Raw genomic sequence first — 24,050 nt, 5'->3', positions numbered from 1 at the left:
TCTTTTCTTTTTTTTTTTTTTTTTTTTTTTTTTTTTTGAGATGGAGTCTTGCTGTGTGTCACCCAAGCCTGGAGTGCAGTGGTGCCATCTTGGCTCACTGCAACCTCTGCCTCCGCAGTTCAAGCGATTCTCCTGCCTCAGCCTTCTTAGTAGCTGAGACTACAGGTACGTGCCACCACACCAGCTAATTTGTGTAATTTTAGTAGAGACAAGGTTTTACCATGTTGGCCTGACTGGTCTCGAACTCCTGACCTCAAGTGATCTGCCCGCAGTGGCCTCCTAAGCACTGGGATTACAGGCATGAGTATGACTTGTGGACTCTTTTAGCCCTCACTGTAACCTCCAGGTTATGGATTGAATGTTAGTATCCCCTCAAGATTCATATGATGAAAACTAATACCCAAAGTGAGAATATTAAGAAGTAGAGTGTCCGTTGAGCAGTCTAGGGATGGATGGATGGATGGATGGATGGACAGACGGAGACAAAGATAGATAGATAGATAGATTAGATAGATAGATAGATAGATAGATAGATAGATAGATAGATAATAAATAGGTGGGACTTTTGGGACATGGTCAAGTCATGAGGGCTTCATCCTTGTGAATGGAATTCATGCTATTTTATTTATTTTATTTTTTATTTATTTATTTTGAGACAGTCTTGATCTGTTGCCCAGGCTGGACTGCAGTGGCTCGATCTTGGCTCACTGCAACCTCAGCCTCCCGGGTTCAAGCGATTCTCCTGCCTCAGCCTCCCGAGTAGCTGGGATTACAGGTGCCCCTGCCACTGCACCCAGCTAATTTTTGTATTTTTAGTATAGACGGGGTTTCACCATCTTGGCCAGGCTGGTCTCGAACTCCTGACCTCGTGATCCACCTGTCTCGGCCTCCCAAAGTGCTAGGATTACAGGCATGAGCCATTGCGTCCGGCCAGGGCTGTGCACTCTTTGGAAATACTGGTCAGTCTGAGGAAGGACCCTGCACTCTGAGGAAGGACCACACACTTGTGGAAGTACTGCACACCCTGAGGAAGTACCGCGCAGTCTGAAGAAGAGAGGCGCACTCTTGTGAAAGTACCGCGCACTCTGAGGAAGTACCGTGCACTCTGAGCAAGGACCACGCACTCTTGTGGAAAGACCGCGTACTCTGAGGAAGGACCGTGCACTCTTGTAGAAGGACTGCACAGTCTGAGGAAGGGCCGTGCACTCTAGTGGAAGGACCGCACACTCTGAGGTAGGACCATGCACTCTTGTAGAAGGACCGCACACTCTTGTGGAAAGACCGCGTACTCTGAGGAAGGACCGTGCACTCTTGTAGAAGGACTGCACAGTCTGAGGAAGGGCCGCGCACTCTAGTGGAAGGACCGCACACTCTGAGGTAGGACCGTGCACTCTTGTAGAAGGACCGCACACTCTTGTGGAAAGACCGCGCACTCTGAGGTAGGACCGTGCACTCTGAGGAAGGGCTGCACACTCTTGTGGAAGTACCGCGCACTCTGAGGAAGGACCGCGCACTCTTGTGGAAGGATCGCGCACTCTGAGGAAGGACCGCCCAGTCTGAGGCAGGGCTGCGTTCTCTGACGAAGGACCGCGCACTCTTGTAGAAGGACCGCCCAGTCTGAGGCAGGACTGCGCTCTCTGACGAAGGACCGCGCACTCTGCGGTAGGACCGCGCACTCCTGAAGAAGGACCGCGCACTCTTGTGGAAGGACTGCGCGTCTGAGGAAGCACCGTGCACTCTCGTGGAAGGATCACACACTCTGAGGAAGGACCGCGCCTCTGAGGAAGGACTGTGCAGTCTGAGGAAGGACCGCACACTCTTGTGGAAGGACCACGCACTCTTGTAAAAGGACAGCGCCTCTGAGGAAGGACTGCCACTCTGAGGAAGGACCACCCACTCTAAGGAAGGACCGCGTAGTCTGAGGAAGGACCATCACTCTGAGGAAGGACCGCCACTCTGAGGAAGGACTGCTCAGTCTGAGGAGGTACCGCGCAGTCTGAAGAAGTACCGCGCACTCTGAGGAAGGACTGCCAGGTTGTCTCTCTGGAAAGTTTCCTGTTGCTCACGCAGAGAATATTCAAGTTTTGTTTCAGCCTTCCAGAATTTCCCTCCTGCCTGGGGGAATCATCCTCCACCCTGTTATTCAGTCTTGGAGGAAGGCACCGCCTATCATCGGTTGTCAAATCAAAGCTCCCCCAGGCTTAGCCGGTGTGGGCGCGGCAGTGTGTGGGAGTCAGATCTCCATCTGTCTGGTCTCGCCTTGTTCCTAGTCCTTTTCAGGGGTGCTCTTCCAGCTCCCTCCAATCCATCCAGGACTGTCCATCATGAGTGACACAAAGGCAAAGAGCGGGACAGGACAGCCTGGCTGACTTCCCCCCCGAGACCAGACACGGTGTGTTGGTGTGTTGGTTGGAGGGGTCCCCAAAGGGACACAGAAGTCCGGGGGCGGGGGAGGGGGGCGGTTCAGAAGAGAAGAGATGGAGCCTGAATGGGCAGAAGCAGCAGCTGTGCTGTTAGGAGCTGGAGTGAATCCTGTGAGCCCAGACCCCTGGGATGAGATCCACAGACGTGGCCCAGTCCTTTACTCTTTTGGTGCCTCAGTTTCCCCATCTGTACCATGGGGTAACAACAGAGCATGCCTCTTCGGTTGGTTATGATGATAAACAAACTGGACTTTAAAAAGGTCTGGCCCAGCACACGCACTCTGTGTTTGCTGTTATCAGAATCCTGTCCTCAGACCCTGGCCTGATACCACCTCTCACTCCCTCTCATGCCTCCCAGTCGCTTCCTGAAGGTCTGCAGCTTCTCCTAAGGAAAGACACCACTACTCCTGCTGCCCTCCTCCCCCGACCTTGCCTAGTTCACAAGACAGGAGGAAAGAGAGAAAGGAACAAAAGTAAGATAAATAGACAACCTTGGCACCACCACCCAGCCCTAGGAGTTAAAAAAAAAAAAAAGTAATAATAACAACATCAACCCCTGGCCTAAACTACTTGTGTTATCTGTAAATCCCAGACCCTGTATGAAAAAAGTATTGTAAAACTTTTTGTTCTGTTAGCTGATGCACGTAGCCCCCAGTCGCGTTTCCCAAGCTTGCTCAATTTATCATGACCCTTTCATGTGGACCCCTCAAAGTTGTAAGCCTTTAAAAAGGCCAAGAATTTCTTTTCTGGGGAGCTCGGCTCTTAAGATATGAGTCTGCCGACACTCCTGGCCAAATAAAGAACCTCTTCCTTCTTTAATCCGGTGTCTGAGGAGTTTTGTCTGTGGCTCGTCCTGCTACACTCCCAGCCCATCTTCTCCCCCGCACAATGGGCATGGTAACATCCTTAACACTCACCTCTCAGTGTGAAACCAACCCGCTGAGGTCACACACCAAGTTCCTGTAAGTGTTCTGCATTCGTTACTTTATTTTCCTTTTGAGATGAAGTCTCGCTGTGTTGCCCAGGCTGGAGTAGGGCAGTGGTGCGATCTCGGCTCACTGCAACCTCCGCCTCCCGGGTTCAAGTGATCCTCCCACCTCACCCTCCCAAGTAGCTGGGATTCCAGGTGTCCACCATCATGTCTGGCTAATTTTTGTATTTTTAGTAGAGTCAGGGTTTCAACGTGTTGGCCAGGCTGGTCTTGAACTCCTGAGCTCAAGTGATCCGCCCGCCTTACCCTCCCAAAGTGCTGGGATTACAGCGTGAGCCACTGCACCCAGCCTTTTCAAAATCAGGCCCTTTCCAGGAGGGGCATTACTACTAGTCCTGTTTTAGGAGGTAGGTGCTGAGGCCTGTGGTCACTTGCCCTTCCTGGGCAGCCTGGCACCTAAACCCTTCCCTGCACTGAGTCTGGAAGGCAGACCTAGGCTCCAGTGATTTGCCCTGGACTGTCCAGGTGACTTGTGTTCCCAGATGCCCTTGCAGCCCAGCTTGGGCTGTACATGCCCCAGTGCTTGACTCTGAGCCAGAAGCTGAAGCAGAGCACAAGGCAGTGATCGTGGGGGGCTCGGACACAAGGCAGTGACCATGGAGGGTTTGACACAGAACCCCTGCCAGGCTCAGGCGCTGGGCACGCAGAAACCAAAAGGACCAGGGTGAAGCCAGCCCCAAGACTGAGTGGCAGGGGAGTGGTCAGACCAGCGCTCTCATCCTCCTTTCCAAAGTCTGACAACTGCCTTTCATCCACCTGCAGAGGCTGGAGATTTCCTCCCTGGAGAGAAGGAACTGGGGTTGCTCGCTGAGCTGACAAGAGGAGGCACCCTGTTAAGATGGAGCTGGCCAAAGCCTGTCCTCCATATGGAACATCCTCCTTGGTCAACGGCTCCAACTAAAGATGACAGGATTCCTCAGGTGGCAGAACAGGCCACCCGAGACCTACCGACACTGACACCCAGGACCCCAGCGAAACAGTGGCCTTAGCAAGGGAGGTAGGTGCCATTATCATCACTCACGGATGTGGAACTCATGCTCAGAGGGTATGACCAACAGGTAGGTCCCCAGCCAGGAAGCTGAAGGGCTCAGACGTGAACCCAACTCAGTGTGGTGGTCGGCAGGTCCCTTCCAGGAGCCTCATCCCTGCCTCCATAGGATGGAGGTAGAGACAGCCCTCCTGAGGATACATTTCCTGCACTGCTTCCCACGGCTGTGCCCAGACTCCCAGAGCTTCTCTCATGCCGAGAGTCTGCAGTGGGAACCAAGACAGCAGACCCCAGGAAGCTGCTCCAGACACAGTCCAGACAGAGCACAGACTCCGGGTCTACACACAGTGACTTTATTACTCTCTGGATGCTGGTGAACTGCCATCCCCAACCAGCTTCATGGGAGCAGGCATCTCTGTCCATCCCATGCCTTTGGGTCACGAGGGCAGCGAGATCAAGGAGCCCACAGCGACGCCCTGGGTTCAACTTGTCAGAGCCATCAGCCGCTGCCTCCCGCTGCCCCCCCAATCTGTCCTGTGGGAAGAGAATTCCTAGGGACAAGACCCAGACTCCTTTCCTTCAGCCTCCGCTTCATCAAGGGGGCCTGGCCTGTGGCTGCTCCTGAGCTCTTCCTCGCCTGCCCCTCAGGGGTCCCAGGTCCTCACCTCTGCTTTTCAGGCAGGAAAAGGGCGGGGAGAGAGGAATGGAGGAGGGTGAGGGAGGCTGGGCCGAGGGAGAGAGAAGGTGGGGGAAGGCGGAGACATTAGGAAGAGGCCCCTTCACACAGCGAGAGAGGCCAAGAAATCAGGGAGAAGAGGGGCTGAGGTGAGACCTGAGCAGGAAAGGGAAATCTGGGGGAAAAGGAGTTGGAAAGGAATAGAGAGGAAGGCGTTGGGAAGTTCAGACAAGGGAGGCGGCGGTGGAGGAGGGTGGGCGGTGGAGGAGGGTGGGCGGGAGGGAAGGAGGAGGAGGGGAAGAGGCCAAGTGGCACTGGGAGAGAGGAGGGACGGCCCAGGGGGCAGCACCAAGGGCGGGAGGCGCCGCGGGCCGGGCGGCGGCTAACCCAAGGGCCAGGGCGGGAAGGGGCCCCCACCATCGGGGCCCGGGGCGGCCGTCCCCTGCGTGCTGGCGGCTGCCCTGCCGTGGATGCGCTGGTGGCGCAGCACGTGCTCGCGGCGCCCGAAGCCCTTGCCGCACTCCCAGCAGGCAAAGGGCCGCGCTCCCGAGTGCGTCTTGCGGTGGCGCACCAGGTGCTCGCGCCAGTAGAAGGTCTTGCCACACTCGCAGCACGCGTGGGGCTTCTCACGGGCGGGCAGAGGGCGCAGCGCGGGCCCGGGGCTGCCGGGGTGCGTGTCGCGGTGGCGCCGCAGGTGCTCCTTGCGCCGAAAGGCCTTCCCGCACTCCGGGCAGGCGTGCGGCTTCTCACCCGAGTGGCTCTGCCGGTGGCGCAGCAGGTGAGCTGGTTTCAGGGACGTCTTGCCGCACTCGGGGCAGGACGTGGTGCCCGGGGCCGCCAGGAAGGCGGGCAGGCCAGGCGCCAGCGGGGGGCTGCTGGGCTCCTGCTTGTAGGGGCGCACAGCCTGGGAGTCCCCAGGCGCCGGCCCCTCAGCCCCAGGGGCGGTGCCTGCTGGGAAAAGAAACAGAGTCAGCCTCTGGGTCTGCACCAGGGCGGGGCAGGCACAGCGCAGGCTGGGGTGGAGGCAGGGAAGGAACGCTTAAAGCAGAAACCATTGGGGTGGGAAGAGGGCTGCGATGTGGGCTTCTTATTCATGCCTGTGTCCCCCGTACCTAGTAGTGCCTGGCATACAGTCAATGCCCCATACTTAATAGTTGATGGCTGGCTGGCTGGATGATGGATGGGTAGATGAAGAATGTGTGGGTGGATGATGGGTGGATGAATAGACGGATGATGGATGTACAGCCGATGGATGGGTAGATGAAGAATGCGTGGGTGGATGAATGTCCAGACGATGGATGGGTGGGTGCGTGGGTAAGTAGATGGATGGATGTGTGATGGATGGGTAGATGATGAATGTGTGGGTGGATGAACGTCCAGATGATGGATCGGTGGGTGCATGGGTAGATGAGTAGATGGATGGATGGGTGGGTGATGGATAAATGGGTGATGATGGATGGATGACAGAAGGATGGTGGGATTGGTGTGAGGGGGAACAGGTGAAGGATGGATGGATGCCTGGTTGAATGACAGAGGGATGGATGGGTGAATGGGTGGGTATATGATAAATGGATAGGTGGAGGGTGGATGATGGCTAGATGGGTGCATGATGGATGGATGGGTGGACCTCCAACCCCAAGGCCCACTGCACCCACAATGCCCGCCCCTTGGGTCCGAACCCTGGGGCTCCTCAAGGGCTGGGATCCAGGTCTGCCCTTATCCTGGTGCCAGGATCGTTCACTGAACACCCCCATCCCCGGTGCTGGGGGCTGGCAGGGAGAACCAGGGAGGCCAGTGGCTCACCTAAGGGAACCATCCCGCTGTCCTCCTTTCCAGCTGTGGCCCCAGGGCCCTGCGTCACGTCCTGAGGCGCCCTTGTTGCTGACGACCCATCAGGGGAGGTTGCTGGCCCCTGAAATGAGAGCACACGTTTTGAACTCAGACACCTGAGTGACGGCCTCTATTTCTCCCTCTCCCCACCACCGTCAACCAGCTGTGGAATCCCATCCCTGCTGGGGGGAAGCCACAGTCATGCTGGGGGACACTGAAGCTGCCCCATGGAGAGGCCCACAGGTGAGGAACCAAGGCCTCCTGCCAACCCCCTGACAGGGAGCCAACCTTCAAATGACAGCCAGGCCAACACTGCACTGTGACCTCACAGGAGACCCTGGGCCAAGTCCGCGTGTCCAAGCCACTTGCAGACTCCTGACCCACAGAGGCTTTCTGAGCTGACAGATGTTACTGTTTTACACCCAAGTTTGGGGTGACTTGTCAGGAAGCAAGAAATAACTAATATACCTGTCTCAGACCAGCTTCTTCCTGCCCTTTGGATAAAGTGCTAGCTCCTTAGCAAAATGCAGAATACGTAAGCTTTTAACTTGGGAAAAACATAAACTAAGTTCAGAAACGACTTTTCTCGGCGTGAAACGGCAGAACAGCTGCCAAGCAGGATGGCGCCAGCCAGGAGGACCAAAAATTTAAAAACTTTCAGTCCAACTCTGGTTGTGGTTTCTTTGCCCTACTACATCATTCCTCAAAACCACGTCCCCAAGGGAAGGGGATGGCAATTCTTCTGGTGCCAGTGACAGCTAAGCCACGCATCACACCTTTTCCCTGTTTCAAATCTTTTTGGCCACAGGAGTACCTGGATCATAAAGCAATCCTTGGTGTGAAAATTAGCAGTGCCTAGGCCGGGAGCGGTGGCTCAAGCCTGTAATCCCAGCACTTTGGGAGGCTGAGGCGGGCAGATCACGAGGTGAGGAGTTCGAGACCAGCCTGGCCAACATGGTAAAATCCTCTCTACTAAAGATACAAAAAATTAGCTGGGCGTGGTGCCATGCACCTGTAATCACAACTACTCGGGACGCTGAGGCAGGAGAATCACTTGAACCCGGGAGGCAGAGGTTGCAGTGAGCCGAGATCACGCCACTGCACTCCAGCCTGGGCAACAGAGTGAGACTCTGTCTCAAAAAAACAAAAAACAAAAAAACCAGCAGGGGCAAACCATCTGCCCTCACTCTGACAGACAAGAAAACGTTTCCTAAAGAAGGGGTCAAGATACAGGAGCATGGGCGTGGTGGCTCATGACTGTAATCCCAGTGACTCAGGCGGCTGAGGCATGGGACGGGGGCTTGGCACAAGGCTGACTAGATCCTGGGTGCCTCCCAACCTGGCTATGGCACCGTGATGGGCTTGGGGCCCCATCGGAGAGTCAGAACAGCACAGTCTCACCCAGGCCCAGAGCACCACCCTGGACCACCCTCCAGCTCCTTGGCCCTTGGGGGGACTCCCATGACCCTTGTGTGTTGTCGGCCACAGGCAGAGGCCGGGCAGGGGTGCTGTCCTGGCCTCAGCTCAAGGGCACCGGGGTGGACACACCTGAGAGTGGAGCCCGGGAAGCCATGCCAGCCGGGGGTTCTCCCAGAGATCTTGGGCACAGAAAAGCCTGAGATCTACCCATTCCTCTGGGAACTTCCCGGTTTGCGGTCCCAGAGACAGGGGATGCTGGCCAGGTATCATCCACAGGAAGAGACATCCAGGGCACACCCACGTGGGGACAGGTGCCCCTTGCGGGGCCAGGCACACAGAAGGGGGGGAGCACGGAGCAGCCCCAGGCTCCTAGTCCTCCCTGTGATTTTGTGATATGTAGACATTGGGTTCTGTCTATGGCTCCTGGCTCATGACTCCCACAGCCCTTGTTACAGTCTTGTTCTAACGCTGGGAAGTTTTAGGCCTCTGAAAGTCTCTCCCTGACCTTCTGCCCCACTTTCACCTGCTCTTCTTTCTCCGCAAGGCGGGCCTTAAAAACTAAAACTATACTTCAATCTTCCCCCACCTCTGGCCATAAAAAAATTTTCTGACCTAATTTATCTGATTGTGGCCATAACGCCCCCCTTCAGAAGGGGTCCTGCCCCTACCCTGGAGGAAAGAAGGCTGAACAGGGAGGCCAAGAAGGGTCTGAACACACAGGCCTTGTGAGGTTTCCCTGCTCAGTCTACTCGGATTAGATCACACCCGTTTTATCTAATCACATTTCTACATGGCTGTCCATGCTTCAATTATGCCTCTTAACCAAGTCTCCATAAAAGGCCCAAAGGACAGGGTTCAGGGAGCTTCCAGAGAGCTGAACACGCGGAGGCGGACAGCAAAGTACACCAGACCTCACTCTCATGCCGGGAGGATGGTGCACCCCAAGTCCACAGGGACAGAGGCTCCTGCGCTCGGAACCCTTCCAGACCTCACGTACGTGGCTCTCCATCTGGCTGTTCGCCGGTATCCGTTAAAATCTCCTTTGTGATAAACCGGTAAACATGTCTCCCTGGTTCTGTGGGCACGCTAGCACATTAACCGAACCGGAGGAGCGGCTGTGGGAGCCCGACTTTCAGCCCGTCAGTTGGAAGCACAGATGAAATAACCTGGGGCTTGTGACTGGCATCAGAAATGGGGGGCCAGTCTTGGGGCGTGAGCCCTCAACCTGTGGGATCTGGCGCTGTCTCCAGGGAGACCGTGTTGGAAATGCATTAGAGGACACCCTGCTTGCGTCTGCTGCAGAGCTGATTGCTTGTACAGTATGTGAGGGGACGCCCCCTCCAACATTTGGTCACAGATGTCTTCTGTGGTCACTGATGCTGAGAATAGAAAAAGATACTTCAAGTGTGTTTTTTCCACAGATCCCCCTGCCCCTGAACCAGCTCTGTCACCTCGGGCAAGCTGCTTTCCTTCCCTGAGATGACTCCAGGACCCGGGACGGACCCTGCGGGGCTGCGTGGAGACCGGACGAGACGCCGCTGCTGTGCAGTGAGGATCAGCCCTGTCCAGAGAGGTCTGGCCTCTGCCCTCGGCTCCAGGGAGGGTCATGTCTACGCCCCCCGAACACACTGCCTGATGGCAGAGTCTGCTCACCTGGGGCACTGGACCACCTGGGTGGGCTGAGCCAACAGTGTGACTCAGGGTTGGGGATCTGGGCCATGTGCATCAGCTCTGCCTCTGCCAGGGCTGGAGGAGAAGGTCAGCATATCCACACACGCAACCCCAATCGACACCCAGGGTGCCGGGCTCGGGGGAGCGTCCCTGGCCAGCAGCTCCCCTGCATGCTGTCACATGTTGTTGCCGAGAGGAGTTAGCGCTGTCCACACTCCACAGCGGGAGGACAGCTGGAAGCTCCGAGCACAGAGCCTTCCTCCACCCGTTCCACGCATCTGTTTCCTTGGCTGGTTGTCATCTGTGTCCTTTCTCTGTAATAAGCTGTGACCCTGTGTGTGACGGACGGAGCCAATATGGCACGGCTAGGAACACACTGCCTGATGGAGCCCTCCTTACATCCATCCCTGGAGGGCTCAGGAATCCAGATTCCAAAATTGCAGCTGAGGAAGCCAAGGTTCTGAGAGTCCCAGACACGCGTCCAAGGTCACCCAGCTTGGAAGAGGTGGAGGCAGGACTCATATCCAGCTTTGAAGTCTGTGTACTTTAACTGAGAGACTTCCTAAGGATGGAGCATCCTCGTGTATCTGGGCTAAGCTCCACCTGCCCCAGCACATCAGCCTGTCCACCCACTGCAGGACCAAGCTGCCCATGTTCTGTTGAGGATCCCATGAGACTGGCTGCAACCTTTTCCTGTGCTGTCCTTGTCCTGTTAGGTGGTTGGGGGGGGGCGGGGGGGTGGCAGCCTTGCCAATGAGCTGGGGAACACCTTCCCTGTGTTCTGGAAGTTTGTGTGAAAGATGAGAAGATGGGCCGGGCGCGGTGGCTCAAGCCTGTAATCCCAGCACTTTGGGAGGCCGAGGCGGGCGGATCACAAGGTCAGGAGATCGAGACCACAGTGAAACCCCGTCTCTACTAAAAATACAAAAAATTAGCCGGGCGCGGTGGCGGGCGCCTGTAGTCCCAGCTACTCAGGAGGCTGAGGCAGGAGAACGGCGGGAACCCGGGAGGCGGAGCTTGCAGTGAGCCGAGATCGCGCCACTGCACTCCAGCCTGGGCAACAGAGCGAGACTCCGTCTCAAAAAAAAAAAAAAAAAAAAAAAAAGATGAAGCTGGCATGGTGGCTCACGCCTGTAATCCCAGCACTTTGGGAGGCCGAGGTAGGCGGATCATAAGGGCAGGAGTTCAAGACCAGCCTGGCCAACATGGGGAGACCCCGTCTCTCCTAAAAATACAAAAAAAATTAGCCAGGCGTGGTGACACACGCCTGTAATCCCAGCTACGCAGGATGCTGAAGCAGGAGAAGTGCTTGAGCCTGGGAGGTGGAGGTTGCAGTGAGCCGAGACCACGCCACTGCACTCTAGCCTGGGTGACAAGAGTGAGGCTCCACCCCCAAAAAAAGAACAGATGAGAATGATCAGTTCCTTGGAGGCCTGGCAGAACTTACACATAAAGTACTGGAACCCAGTGCCTTCTATATGCGAAGGTCTTTCATCACCTTTTGATTTCCCCCTCTCTGGTTTCCAGACTCCCACATCTGCCACTACGTCATGAGCATATGCTGGTGATTTATGTTTTCCTAGAAAACTGTCCATTTCATCTAGGACTTCGAATGCATTGTGCACGCTGAACATGGTGTTCTCAAGAGCTGTCAAATCCGCTCCATCCCCGGCTTTGCTTCCACCATCAGTGTTTGTGCTGTTTCTTGTTTTCTCCCTAGTCAACTTGCTGAAGGTTTGCGCTATTCTGCCATTCTTTTCAAATATTGAGTTTGGGGTGTGATTATCAACCTGTCCTCTGCAAATCTGCTAAGTTTGCCTTTAACATTGAACAGCTACCCTCTGCTATTTTCCTGTGCTCCTGGCTGCCTCTGGAGCCCCACGGTCTCCCCTACAACTCTGACCTGAGACGCAGGCTGACTGGGGCATTTCCTGTCAAGCTAACCGGGTACTGGCTGCAGCTGCCTCTCCCCGCCTCCCAGGCCTACCCCACTGGCTTTTCTCTGCATTTCCCTGCTTGGCAGATGCCCTGCCCCCATCCGTCTCAAACTATCCCCTTTCCCTATTGTGTGCCTGAGGCCAGATGCTGAGTGACTACAGCCAGCTCATTCCATCTTTCTGGGCAGATCAGATTCTCTCTCCACAGAAGTGAGGAAGGCGACCTTATCCTGGTCTTCCTGTCAAACCCTGTATTTCAAAGCAGGAGAAGAGGAGGCTGGGAAGGGTTAGCCATTCCCTCCAGAGCAGGAGAAGAGGAGGCTGGGAAGGGGTAGCCACTCCCTCAATGAGTATTTTTGTAGCACCTACTATGTGCCCAGCACCATCCTGAGCTCCAGGGACACATCGCTGAACAAGACAAGGCCCCAATCCACATGACGCTACATGAGACTACACTCCAGCTGGGGCTGGACATACCATAAAAAAATCATAAGCGAACTCCACAAGCCAACGTAGCCAGGAGGGGGTTTCTCTAAGTCCCCTAGACTCTGAGGAGATGGAACAGTCCTTAGAACCATGGAGCCCGTGATTCCCAAATGTCCCCTGTTCTCCCCCGAATGGAAGAGTCTGCCCCCTCCTGGATGATGGGCTCGCTCTCTTTTTTTTTTTTTTTTTTTGAGACGGAGTCTCTCTCTGTTGCCCAGGCTGGAGTGCAGTGGCCGGATCTCAGCTCACTGCAAGCTCCGCCTCCCGGGTTTACGCCATTCTCCTGCCTCAGCCTCCCGGAGTAGCTGGGACTACAGGCGCCCGCCACCTCGCCTGGCTAGTTTTTTTTGTGTTTTTTTTTTTTTAGTAGAGACGGGGTTTCACCATGTTAGTCAGGATGGTCTCCATCTCCTGACCTCGTGATCTGCCCGTCTCGGCCTCCCAAAGTGCTGGGATTACAGGCTTGAGCCACCGCGCCCGGCCGATGGGCTCTCTCTCATTGGTGGTTCCCAACCCCGGTGGCTCACACAGGTCATGAGGCACTTTTTAAAAAAATGTGAAAGTCTAATAGTTGGCAAAGGATGCATTCAGAATAACGTGAACGAATCTCAAGGGCAAGAAAACCACCCAGTCTGAAAATGGCCGGAAGACTTTGCTGCAGACCAAATGTTTGTATGCCTCTCAAATTCTTATGTTGAAATCCTAACCCTGAAGATAATGAGATTACATGGGGTCTTTGGGAGGCGATTAGGTCATGAAGGGGGAGCCCTCATGAATGGGATTAGTGCCCTTCTAAGAAAGACCCCAAAGAAATCCCCTCACCCCTTCTGCCATGTGAGGACACAGCAGGAAGGCACTATCTGTGAACCAGCAAGAGGCCCTCACCAAACACTGAGTCGGCCTTGATCTCAAACTCTCCAGCCTACAGAACTGTGAGAAACACATTCCCTTTGTTTTCAGCCAGCAGCCTACGGTACCTTGTTTCAGCAGCCCAAACAGACTAAGACGTCACATGACCCAGCAACCACACTCCTGGGTGCTTACCCTAGATAAATGAAAATGTGTGTTCAAACAGAAACGTATTCAGAGATGTAAACCAGTTCTATTAAAACAAACAAACTGGAATCAACCCAAATGTCCTTCAACAGGAGAATGGAGACATTCAGTTAAAAAATTACTGAATCTGAGGCCCCACTCACCTCACAACCACAACTTCAAATCTGAAAGTAAAATCCTGGCAACAGTATATTTTTTTGAGACAGAGTCTCACTCTGTCTCCTAGACTGGAGTGCAGTGGTGCAACCTTGGCTCACTGCAATCTCCAGCTCCTGGGTTCGAGCGATTCTCCGGCCTCAGCCTCGTGAGTATCTGGGATTACAGGCATGTGCCACCACGCCCAGATAATTTTCATATTTTTAGTAGAGACGCAGTTTCGCCATGTTGGCCACGCTAGTCTTGAACTCCTGACCTCAGGTGATCCGCCCACCTTGGCCTCCCAAAGTGCTGGGATGACAGGCATGAGCCACTGTGACCGGCCGACAGTATTTTTTAAAAGCTACCGGGTGAGTTCTACCACATTCTACCAGCACAGGAGCCTCTCCTCGGCTGTCCTCTCTTTCTCATCGTGCAACGCCTCAGTGAAAACTCTTGAGGACAGGTGGGGACCCACAGACCAGATGCCGAGAAACCCCAATCCACAGCAGCGCCCCCAGATGTCAGCTGTCTCTACACCACCGTCGGCTGCAATGGCTATTGCCTGGGCTCTTATTGCTCTTTACTTTTACCTAAAACTAAAATAACACTGACTTAAGACCACGTTGTATCATTGCCGGAAATGGAAAGCCAGTATCCTGTGCCAGAGAGAGAGGTCATGGGCAATTCAATCACTCACAGCAGTGTTACTCCAGTCCACGTGGACACTGATAGAAGAAGGCTCTGAGCCTGAGGTCTGCTCTCATTAAAACGAGAGTAACAAATACAAGAGAGACGCTAAAGACAGCCCAGAGCCACAGTGAGAGGTTTGCCTCGGAGCGAACAGAGTGCGGGACAGTCCTGATGGCCCTGGAGCCCAGCGATTGCCGAACTTTTAGATTCACTGAACCAATAGAACTCTCACTGCATCCCTGAATGGAAGATTTTTTTTTTGATTTTGCAAGATATATACATTAAAAGCAACAATAACCACCACCTACTTTTACCATCTTTTCCTAAAAGAACATTTTAATGCCAACGAAACAGATGGCAAGAGCTCAGAGTAATAACAGTGGCTGAAATCTACCTAGACAGCACCCATGTGCCACGTCCTGTTCTGAGGAGTCATGGAAACTGGATAGGGCGCAACCCCGAGGCTAACGGATTCCATGTTAGTTCTATTCCACTCCCACTTCACCTTGCATTTACCTCACCTCTATGGCAGACAGAAGAATGGCCCCAAAGACGTACATGGTCTGATCCCCAGAACCTGTCACCCGATGTCTCAGGGCAACAGGGACTCTGCAGACGGGAGGGAGTTAAGCACTGACATGGGGAAACTCTCCTGAACTATCCTGATGGGCCCACTGTCATCACAGGCATCCTAGACATGACCACAGTACACCATGGAATACTATGCAGCCATGAAAAGGAATGAGTTCATGTCCTTTGCAGGGACATGGATGAACTAGAAGCCGTCATCCTCAGCAAACTAACACAGGAACAGAAAACCAAACACCGCATGCTCTCATTCAGAAGTGGGAGCTGAACAATGAGAACGCATGGCCACGGGGAGGGGAATATCACACACTGGGGCCTGCTGGGGGACGGGGGAAGGAGAGAGACAGTATTAAGACAAACACCTAAGGCATGTGGGGCTTAAAACCTAGATGACTGGTTGGTACGTGCAGCAAACCTTCATGGCACATGTAACAAACCTGCATGTTCAGCACATGTATCCCAGAACTTAAAGTAAAATAAATAAATAAATAAATAAAAGAAGTGACCATGGGACCTAAGGGGGTCAAGGTCAGAGGAGTGATGGGGGATGGAAGCAGAGGTCGGAGTGCAGCACTCTGAGGACGGAGGAAGGGCCATGAGCCAAGGAATGCGGGCAGCCTCCAGGTGCTGGAAAAGGCCCAAAACGGATTCTCTCGTAGAGCCTTGAGAAGAGACGTGGCTCTGCAGACGACACCTTGATTTTGGAGCCTTGAGAAGGGACGTGGTTCTGCAGACACCTCGATTTTGGGCCATGAGACCAAACCATTTTGGGCTTCTGACCTCCAGAACCGTAACAGACTTGTGTGATTTGTAAGCTGCTGGGTCTGCGATTTGTTACAACCTACTTTCGGGAACAATGACCCAGAAGGAGGGTGAGGATAGAGAAGCCAGAGCCGGCACAGAGGTGCCAGGAGGTGGGAGCAGAGGAGGGGTGAGCTGTATCCCAGACAATAAGAGGGGGGAGTGTTTGGGGGCTGGTCAGGCTGCTTGAGAAGGGAGATGGACGAGGCCACTGGCAGCCTTGACAGGAGCTGCTCCCTCTGGAAGAAAGGAAGGACGCCCAGCTGCCGTGGACTGAAGGCTTTGCTTGCTTTGCCTCACTGAGATGCCACCTCTCTGCTGCTACATCCCAGCACCCAGCAGGCACTCAGCACGCACTTATGAGGAACACCCGGCCACTCTGACTCTTCACCCTCCTGCCACTGGGGACTCAGGCCTCGCGCAAACACCCCCTCACTCAGGGCCGTTGCACTGGCTGCTCCCGCGGCCTGGACCACTCTTCTCAGAGGTCTCTGCGCGGCTGCCTGCCGCTGTCACCAAGGCCCCACACAGCAGCCACCAGCCAAGGGAGAGTGCCACCACTGAAAGGATGGTATTTGGAATACATTGGGGTCCATGAAGTAAATTCACCTTTTTTAAATGTGGTGACTAGAACACTTAAGATGGCATCTGCGGCTCACATAACACATCCCCCCCGGGACAGGACTCTAAGCCAGGCTGGCAGCTTCCCCAACGGGGCCAGGCAGTCAACGTTTCCAGCTCCTCGGGCCCTCTGTGGTCCTCATGGTGGCCAGCGTCGGCCCCAGGTGACGTGAGTGGATGGGTGTGGCTGTGCACCTCACGGTGGCCAGCGTCGGCCCCAGGTGACGTGAGTGGATGGGTGTGGCTGTGCACCTCACGGTGGCCAGCGTCAGCCCCAGGTGACATGAGTGGATGGGTGTGGCTGTGCACCTCACGGTGGCCAGCGTCGGCCCCAGGTGACGTGAGTGGATGGGTGTGGCTGTGCACCAAGCCTTCACCCAGAACGTGAGTCGGCCCTTGCCTGCTGTGCGGTCAAGCAACCAAACCTGCCCAGAGAGAGGCCTGGCTTTGCCCTCCACCCCGGGAAGTCATCTCCGAGCCCTTGGAACGTCCCGCATGAGGAAGGTCTGCCTGCCGGGGGCCTCAGGCCAGCCCAACAGCAAGATGGATTTGAGGGGGAGTTTGGGCCGGGGTATCCTTGACTTTCGGGGGGCTGGAGGCTGAGGTCAGCCAACAGAGCAGGGAGAAGTCCCCAGTGAGAACCCGGGACACCAGGGTTTGAGGAGCGTCCCTGGCTGGCAACGCTCCCTGCGTGCGGGCGGAGTGCGGGGAGAGGGCAGCTGGTGACTGCGCTCCCTGGAGCCTTCCTGGCCCTCTTCCCAGCTGCTTCCAGCGCGTCCTTCTCCGTGATAAGCCGTGACCGTGAACACGGCTGTGAGTCCTTCTAGAGAACTCGCAAGTATGCCAGGGTCCTGGGGCCCTCCTGACTTGCAGCTGGTGTTGGGACGGAGGCGCCCCACGTGGACTGGCCCTCCACGCTGTGCCGCAGCCTCCCCACCGTGAGGCACACTGGTTGTCAGGGGTTCAGCGGTGCTCCTCCGTGGGCTTCCTGGTGGCTTCCCGGCTGCCCTCCCCGCTCCCTTCCCCGCTTGCAGCCCCGCCAGGCTCACCCAGAGCTCCTCCAGCAGGGCCACCGCCTCCTCGCCGCTCTGCGGCTGCCGGCTGCACACCCAGGCCTGCGTGTCGGCGGGCAGCGCGCTCAGGAACTGCTCCAGCACCAGCAGCTCCAGCATCTGCTCCTTGGTGTGCACCTCGGGCCGCAGCCAGTCCCGGCACAGGGCGCGGAGCAGCCCCAGGGCCTCGCGTGGGCCCGGCGCGTCGCCCAGGTGGAAGCGGCGGAAGCGATGCCACGGGGAGTCCAGCGCCAGGCCCTCAGCCTCCTGCTTCACGGGCACCGCCACCTCCATGGGGCCTCCTGGACCGCAGCGCCTGCAGGGAACAGGCCAGTGAGACCCCCGCCCGCCAAGACCCCTGCCCACGGTGCCCAGACTCACACTGGGACCCACGCTCCTTTTTTTCACTTTTTATTATTTTGAAACGGAGTTTCGCTCTTTCCCCCAGGCTGAAGTGCAGTGGCGGATCTCGGCTCACTGCAACCTCGGCTCCCGGGTTCAGGCAATTTTCCTGCCTCAGCCTCCCAAGTAGCTGGAATTACAGGCACCCGCCACCACGCCTGGCTAATTTTTGTATTTTTAGTAGAGATGGGGTTTCGCCATGTTGGCCAGGCTGGTCTCGAACTCCTGACCTCAGGTGATCCGCCCACCTCGGCCTCCCAAAGTGCTGGGATTACAGGCGTGAGCCATGGCACCCAGCCTGGGACCCGCGCTTCTGAGCCGCCCACGTACCCAGGATAGGCCCGGCCTCTGTGCCTCGGTTTCCCCTGTAAGATAAAGCACTCACCTGCCCCGCCTGGCCCAGGGGCAAAGAGGTCTCTGTGAGGGGGCGGCGCTCACTCAGGTGGTGCGGAAAGGGCGTGCAGTCCTGGGATCCCAGGGAGCCAAGTCAAGGCTGGGCCCCTCCGTGGGCCCTGGGCCTCTGTGCCTCAGTCCTGCAGCTCCTCCCACAGCCTGTCCTGAGGATTCAACCAGAAAACACAGGAAGAGCTTGCAGCAGGCCTGGCAGTAGTGGGTCACCATCAGCACCACCCTCACTGGACTTGTGGGACAGTGCACCCTACCCTGGTAGGAGACGCTTGGCAGCCTACTCAGAAGCCACCCCAGCTAACTGCTGTGGCCGGAATTTGTCCCCCAAAATTCTTTTCTCCCGTAATACTCCAGAGGTGTTCTGGGGCGGGCTGGCGCCTGAGCCCCATGGGGTCGTCAGGGTCCCTTGGAAGCTCTCACCCCAGTGTGACCGTATTTGGAGATGGAGCTTTTAGCTGGTAATGAAGGTTAACTGAGGTCACAAGGGCTGGGCCTAATAGGACTGTGGCCTTGTAAGAGGAAGGAACACTGGGACTCTGTCCATCTCTGCCAACAGGAGCACACAGCAAGGAGGCCGCCTGCAGCCTGGCAGAGGCCCTCACCAGGAACTGACCATGATGGCATTCTGAGCTTCCCGCCCCCAGAACTGAGAAATAAGCTCGTGTTTAAGCAGTTCAGTCCATGGAGCTCCTCTATGACAGCCTGTCCCAGTCCCTTCTGCTGCGAATTTGCGATCTGGGTGTCAGTACTGACAGTGACGGGTTCTGGTGAGCATCTCTTCCAGGCTGCGGACGGCCTCCTTTGGTGTCCTCCCGTGGCGGAAAGCAGAGAAAGGCAGTGAGCTCTCCTGTCTCTGTTTTTTTTTTTAATTTTTGTTTTGAGATGGAGTCTCACTCTGTTGCCCAGGCTGGAGTGCAGTGGTGCGATCTCGGCTTACTGCAATCTGCCTCCCGGGGTCAAGTGATTCTCCTGCCTCAGCCTCCCGAGTAGCTGGGATTATAGACGCACGTTACCATGCCCGGATAATTTTTGTATTTTTAGTAGAAACGGGGTTTCGCCAGGTTGGCTAGGCTGGTCTCAAACTCCTGACCTCAAGTGATCCACCTGCCTTGGCCTCCAAAAGTGCTGGGATTACAGGCATGAGCCACCACGCCCGGCCGTGACTGCCATTTTTAAATGCATTAATAAATACTTTAAAATTTTCTATTTCAGTTTCTACTGTGATACGTAACAATAGATATGACTCCCATCAATAAAAGCATGTTAGGGTCTTCAGTAATTTTGAAGGTAGAAAGGAGTCCTGACTTCAAAACATTTGAGAAACAGTGGTCTCCGAGCTGGTGGGCCAAATGTGGCCTGCAGCCTGTTTCACTTAAGTCTCAGTGGCACACATCCGTGCCCACTTGCTCATGCACTGTCCACGGCCACCTTGGAGCTACTGAGTGGCTGTGACAGGGCCTGGGGAGCCTGCAAGGCTGTCCACAGAGCCCAAGATAGTTATTCGCTAGCTCTTTACAGGAAAAGATTGCGGACCCCTGACCTCAAGGACACTGGAAGATCAGGACAGAAGGGACCCTGATGACCCCATGGGGCTCAGGCGCCAGCCCGCCCCAGAACACCTCTGGAGTATGACGGGAGAAAAGAATCAGTTCTGTGCTATCTGGGGCCCTGTACTTGGGGTCTCTTCATTACGGCAGCTTGACCTGTATCATGAGGAGCTACAGCAAAGTCCCCTTGACCACAAGGAAGCGGGTGGGCACGTCATCTGCTTCTAGCCAGTGGGGTCTGAGAGGAAGTCTGGGTTCAGACCATTTTCCTCCTGATACAACCAAAGCCTGGGCTCCTGACCGCCATGTCACTAACCACAAACGTCATGTCATTGCTGGGACGCCTGCCACAAGACCCCAGTGTCTGCCTGCTCTCGCCACCTAGAGTCAAATCACTCCACAGTGATCACAAAAACTTTTTCACTGTAAATCCCTGTCACTTCCTTGCTCAACACCCTCCAACTTCTTCCTGTGATGCTCAAAACCCAAATTCCTTACCATGGCCATGAGACCATGCAGCCTGGCCCTACTTTCTCATCTCTGCCCACTCCTGGATTCTCTGTCCTCCAGTCACAATGGCTCCCCTTTTCTTTTCTTTCTTTTTAAGACAGGGTTTCTCTCTGTCGCCCAGGCTGGAGTGTGGTGTGACTTCTCAGCTCATTGCAGCCCTGACCTCCCGGGCTCAAGCCATCCTCCTGGCTCAGCCTCCTGAGCAGCTGGGACCACAGGCAGGCACCAACACACCCAGCTAATTTTTATATTTTTTGTAGAGACAGGGTCTCACTATATTGCCCAGGCTGGTCTCAAACTCCTGGATTCAAGTGATCCTCCCAACTCGGCCTCTCAAAGTGCTGGGATTACAGGAGTGAGCCACTGTGCCCAGTCTGGCTCACTTTCTATCTTCTCAGTCTGAAGGCCAGTGCCCACCACAGGGCCTCTGCACCTGCTGCTGCCTCCCCCTGGATCACTCCTTTCCCCCTTATCTTTGCTTACCTGACTCCTCATGACGGAGGCCTCAATGCAATTATTCCCCCCTTGGAGAGCCTCCCCAGATCACCCCCTCCAATGCTGCACCCACATGCCCTTCCCCCAATTGCTAACATGTCACCCTTATTAGTTTTCTTTTAGCATTTAACAAGATCTAGTGTTACGATACCTGTGTGCTGACTTTCTTCACTACAATTCAAGCTCCATGCGGGCAAAAGACTACGCATTTCAACCCCAGCATTCTGGCTAGCACTCAAACTTTACAGGCTGATCAATCCCATGAGGTTGGTGTTACTACCCCCAAGTTGCAGATGGAGCAAGGGGAGATGTCTTATCCAAAGTCACTCAGCTAACATGTGGCAGAGCCTGGACTCACACATCCACATCTGTCTGGCTCCACAGACAGGCCACAGCATCACCTCCCACCCCACCCACCCATCAGTTTAAGGACTGATGAACCCGGGAGCAGGCAGAAAGGCTTATTGGAAGACCCAGGCCAGATGCAAGTCTCAAAAGCCACACAGAGGCCTGCTCTGCCATAAAAAAGATCCCTTCTGGGACTAAGGAGGAATTTCTGCCAGAGAGCAAGGCCACAGGCCATCAGGCTGACCCTGTTTGCAATCTCAGAGGTGATCACAGGTCACTACGCCCTGGGCTGTCCAGAAAGTGAGCTCTTTGGGGCAGTGACCAAGTCCAACTCTTCTCTGGGTTCCTGGGGCCACCCAGCAGAGGGCCTGCACCCAAGAAAGCACATGCTGTTAAGTAAGGGCATCCCACCATGTAAATCCACCCTACCATCCAATAAGCGCCCTGTGCTATGTGCATTCAACAGCTGTAACCCTGCTGCCTAGCTGTCTGTGTCCACAAAGCACAGTCCAGCCCTGAGCCAGGCAGCCTGGATGCCTCGAAGACAGCCACTGAGTGGCTAGTGTCTTATCCTGCCCCACCCAACCTTCCCAACAGACCTGTGAGCTGGGGAGAGGGGTCCCCTTATACCATAGGGAGATGCTCGGAGAGTGAAGGAGCCACAAATGGGACCCAGATGTGACTCCAGAGTCCATACCAGTTCCACCCAGTACCCCGGCACCAGCACGCACGAATGCTGGGCTAATATCATGGCTAAGAGGCTGTGGAGCTTGGCTGCCTGGCTTCAACTTCCAGCTCTGCCACTCATCAGCAGTGTGACTGTGGACGTGTGACTTGCCCTCTCTGTGCTTCATTTCTCCACCTGTGACACAGGGCTAACAATAGCTCCCTCCTCTCAAGAGGCTGCTGGGAGCAGGAGTTAGAAGCAGCCTGCAAAGAGTAGGTGCTCGACAAAGACCGGTTTGTCTACTCCAGAGTTTCCCAACCTCGACATTAATGGCACTTGTGTTGTGGGAGGCTATCCTGTGCAACACACAATGTCTACCAGCATCTCTGCCTCTTTTCATGAGATGCCAGCAGCACTTCCAAGGTTGGAAAAACAAATAAAAGTCTCCAGACATTGCCACATGTCCCCTGGGGGACAAAACCACTCCTGGTTGAGAGCCGCTAGCCCACTGGACAAATATTTACCTACAGCACAAAGGCTCTGGGGCAAATTCCAGCTCTGCCTCCTACCAGTTCTGTGTCCTTGGACAAGGTACAAGGCACCTTTTGTAATACACTGTATCTCCATTTCGCTGACTGTAAAGTGATGGAAAACAAAAATGCTGAGAACCACACCTGGCTAGTAAGTGTCCAGTCAGACTTAGGGTTACTTTGTCGAAGGTTTCCTGCAAGGTGCCCAGGGGACACTGCTGTGAACATGCACACAGATTAAAATACTAAATATACATTGCAATAGGCATTAAGATGGATATAGAGGAGGGTGACTCATCCTGACTGGGGTAGAGGTGGCGGGGGTCAACTTCAGATGACAATAAACAGTTTCTAAGCACTTTACACATATTACCGAAGGTAATAATGCCTTGCAACAAGCTAAAAAGGCAGATGCTCCTCAACGAGTTATCTTCAGGAATCTCACAACTCTGTAAAAGTTGCACTTGTAGAAGCAGCGCACAAAAAGAGCCACCTTGCCAGGCGCGGTGGCTCAAGCCTGTAATCCCAGCACTTTGGGAGGCCGAGACGGGCGGATCACTAGGTCAGGAGATCGAGACCATCCTGGCTAACACGGTGAAACCCTGTCTCTACTAAAAAATACAAAAAACTAGCCGGGCGAGGTGGCGGGCGCCTGTAGTCCCAGCTACTCAGGAGGCTGAGACAGGAGAATGGCCCGAACCCGGGAGGCGGAGCTTGCAGTGAGCTGAGATCCGGCCACTGCACTCCAGCCTGGGCGACAGAGCGAGACTCCGTCTCAAAAAAAAAAAAAAAAAAAACACACAAAAAGAGCCACCTGCACTGTATCTACGTTACCACAATAACCATCGTCCCCGGAAGCCCCTTCCCGCAAACCTTTCCGAAGGGGTCCGGTCCCGGCGCCCCCAGACTCCTTTGTAGGGTCCAGCTTCCCACTCAGCTTTCATCTCACAGCCCACCCCTGCTTGGGTCCCCTTCCCTTTCCCTACCTGTCCCTCCCCCTTCCCTCCCCCATCTGTCCCTCCCCCGTCCCGCCCCTCCCCCGTCCTCTCCCTCAGTTTCTCTCTCCCGCTTTCAGGACCTCGAGGATCCACGACCCCCCTCCCACTATCCACCCCTCCCCCTCTCCAAGTCCCTCCCCCTCTAGTTCTCGCTCCCAACCCCTCCCCCATCACTCAGCCCCCTTCTCCTCCCCTCCCCGCAAGTCTCCCATCTCTTCCATTTCTCCCTCCTGAGGGCCCCGGCGCCCCCCTTCCCGTCCAACCGCTGGTCCCTCCTTCGTCCAACCGCCCCCCTCCGATCCCTCCCTCCTTCCCCCCTAGCTCACCTCACTCTCTCAGGCGATGCCCCCCAAGCCCCATCACCTCCCCGCACATGCGCACAAAGCTCACTGGGACTCCATGCCCCAGCAGGCTTTGCGCCAAACACCCCCCCCCCCCCGTCCCCCTCCCCCAATCCCATACTCCGAGTCGCTCGTTCCGCCCAACAACTCCCCATGCGGCCCCGGCTTCAAGCCGAACTACAACTCCCAGGAAGCATCGCGGCAAAGGCAGCTGCCCATTGGCCCTCGCCGTGGGGACCCGCTCACCCTTGTTTGTCACCGCCTGGCGTCTTCCCCAACACTGGAACTACATTTCCCAAGATGCACGAAAGCGTCGTCTGCGGCCTATTGGGCCTTGACGGCGCAAGTGTCGCGGGCTCTCTGAGCGCGTCAGGCTTTGGAATACATTTCCCAGAATGCACGAGGAGGCTTCCCAGTAGTCTGCGCGCGGGCCCTGG

The 24,050-nt window shown here is 55.4% G+C and overlaps 1 protein-coding gene across 14 annotated transcripts; it reads right to left on the bottom strand.

The window, feature by feature from the left end:
- Positions 1 to 4,733: 4,733 nt before the first annotated feature.
- On the bottom strand, positions 4,734 to 23,883 carry LOC105488138 (zinc finger protein 444). Of its 14 annotated transcripts, none has more exons than XM_011751957.3 (6): positions 23,599 to 23,656; positions 20,718 to 22,379; positions 18,155 to 18,326; positions 17,365 to 17,683; positions 6,882 to 6,990; positions 4,734 to 6,029 (listed from the first exon to the last, which is right to left on the bottom strand). In XM_011751957.3, the coding sequence occupies exons 4-6, from the start codon at positions 17,659 to 17,661 to the stop codon at positions 5,461 to 5,463; spliced, it is 975 nt and encodes a 324-aa protein (XP_011750259.1). In that variant the 5' UTR covers positions 17,662 to 17,683; positions 18,155 to 18,326; positions 20,718 to 22,379; positions 23,599 to 23,656; the 3' UTR covers positions 4,734 to 5,460. The 14 variants fall into 14 exon arrangements, with proteins under 14 accessions (XP_011750259.1, XP_011750263.1, XP_011750260.1 ...); XM_011751961.2 differs by having other exon boundaries at positions 22,269 to 22,379; XM_011751958.2 differs by lacking the exon at positions 23,599 to 23,656 and adding an exon at positions 23,148 to 23,264.
- Positions 23,884 to 24,050: the final 167 nt, after the last annotated feature.

This window comes from Macaca nemestrina, chromosome 20 (genome assembly GCF_043159975.1).
Source record: "Macaca nemestrina isolate mMacNem1 chromosome 20, mMacNem.hap1, whole genome shotgun sequence".
Taxonomy (NCBI): Eukaryota; Metazoa; Chordata; class Mammalia; order Primates; family Cercopithecidae; genus Macaca; species Macaca nemestrina.
This window is presented reverse-complemented; position numbering and strand designations above follow the sequence as displayed.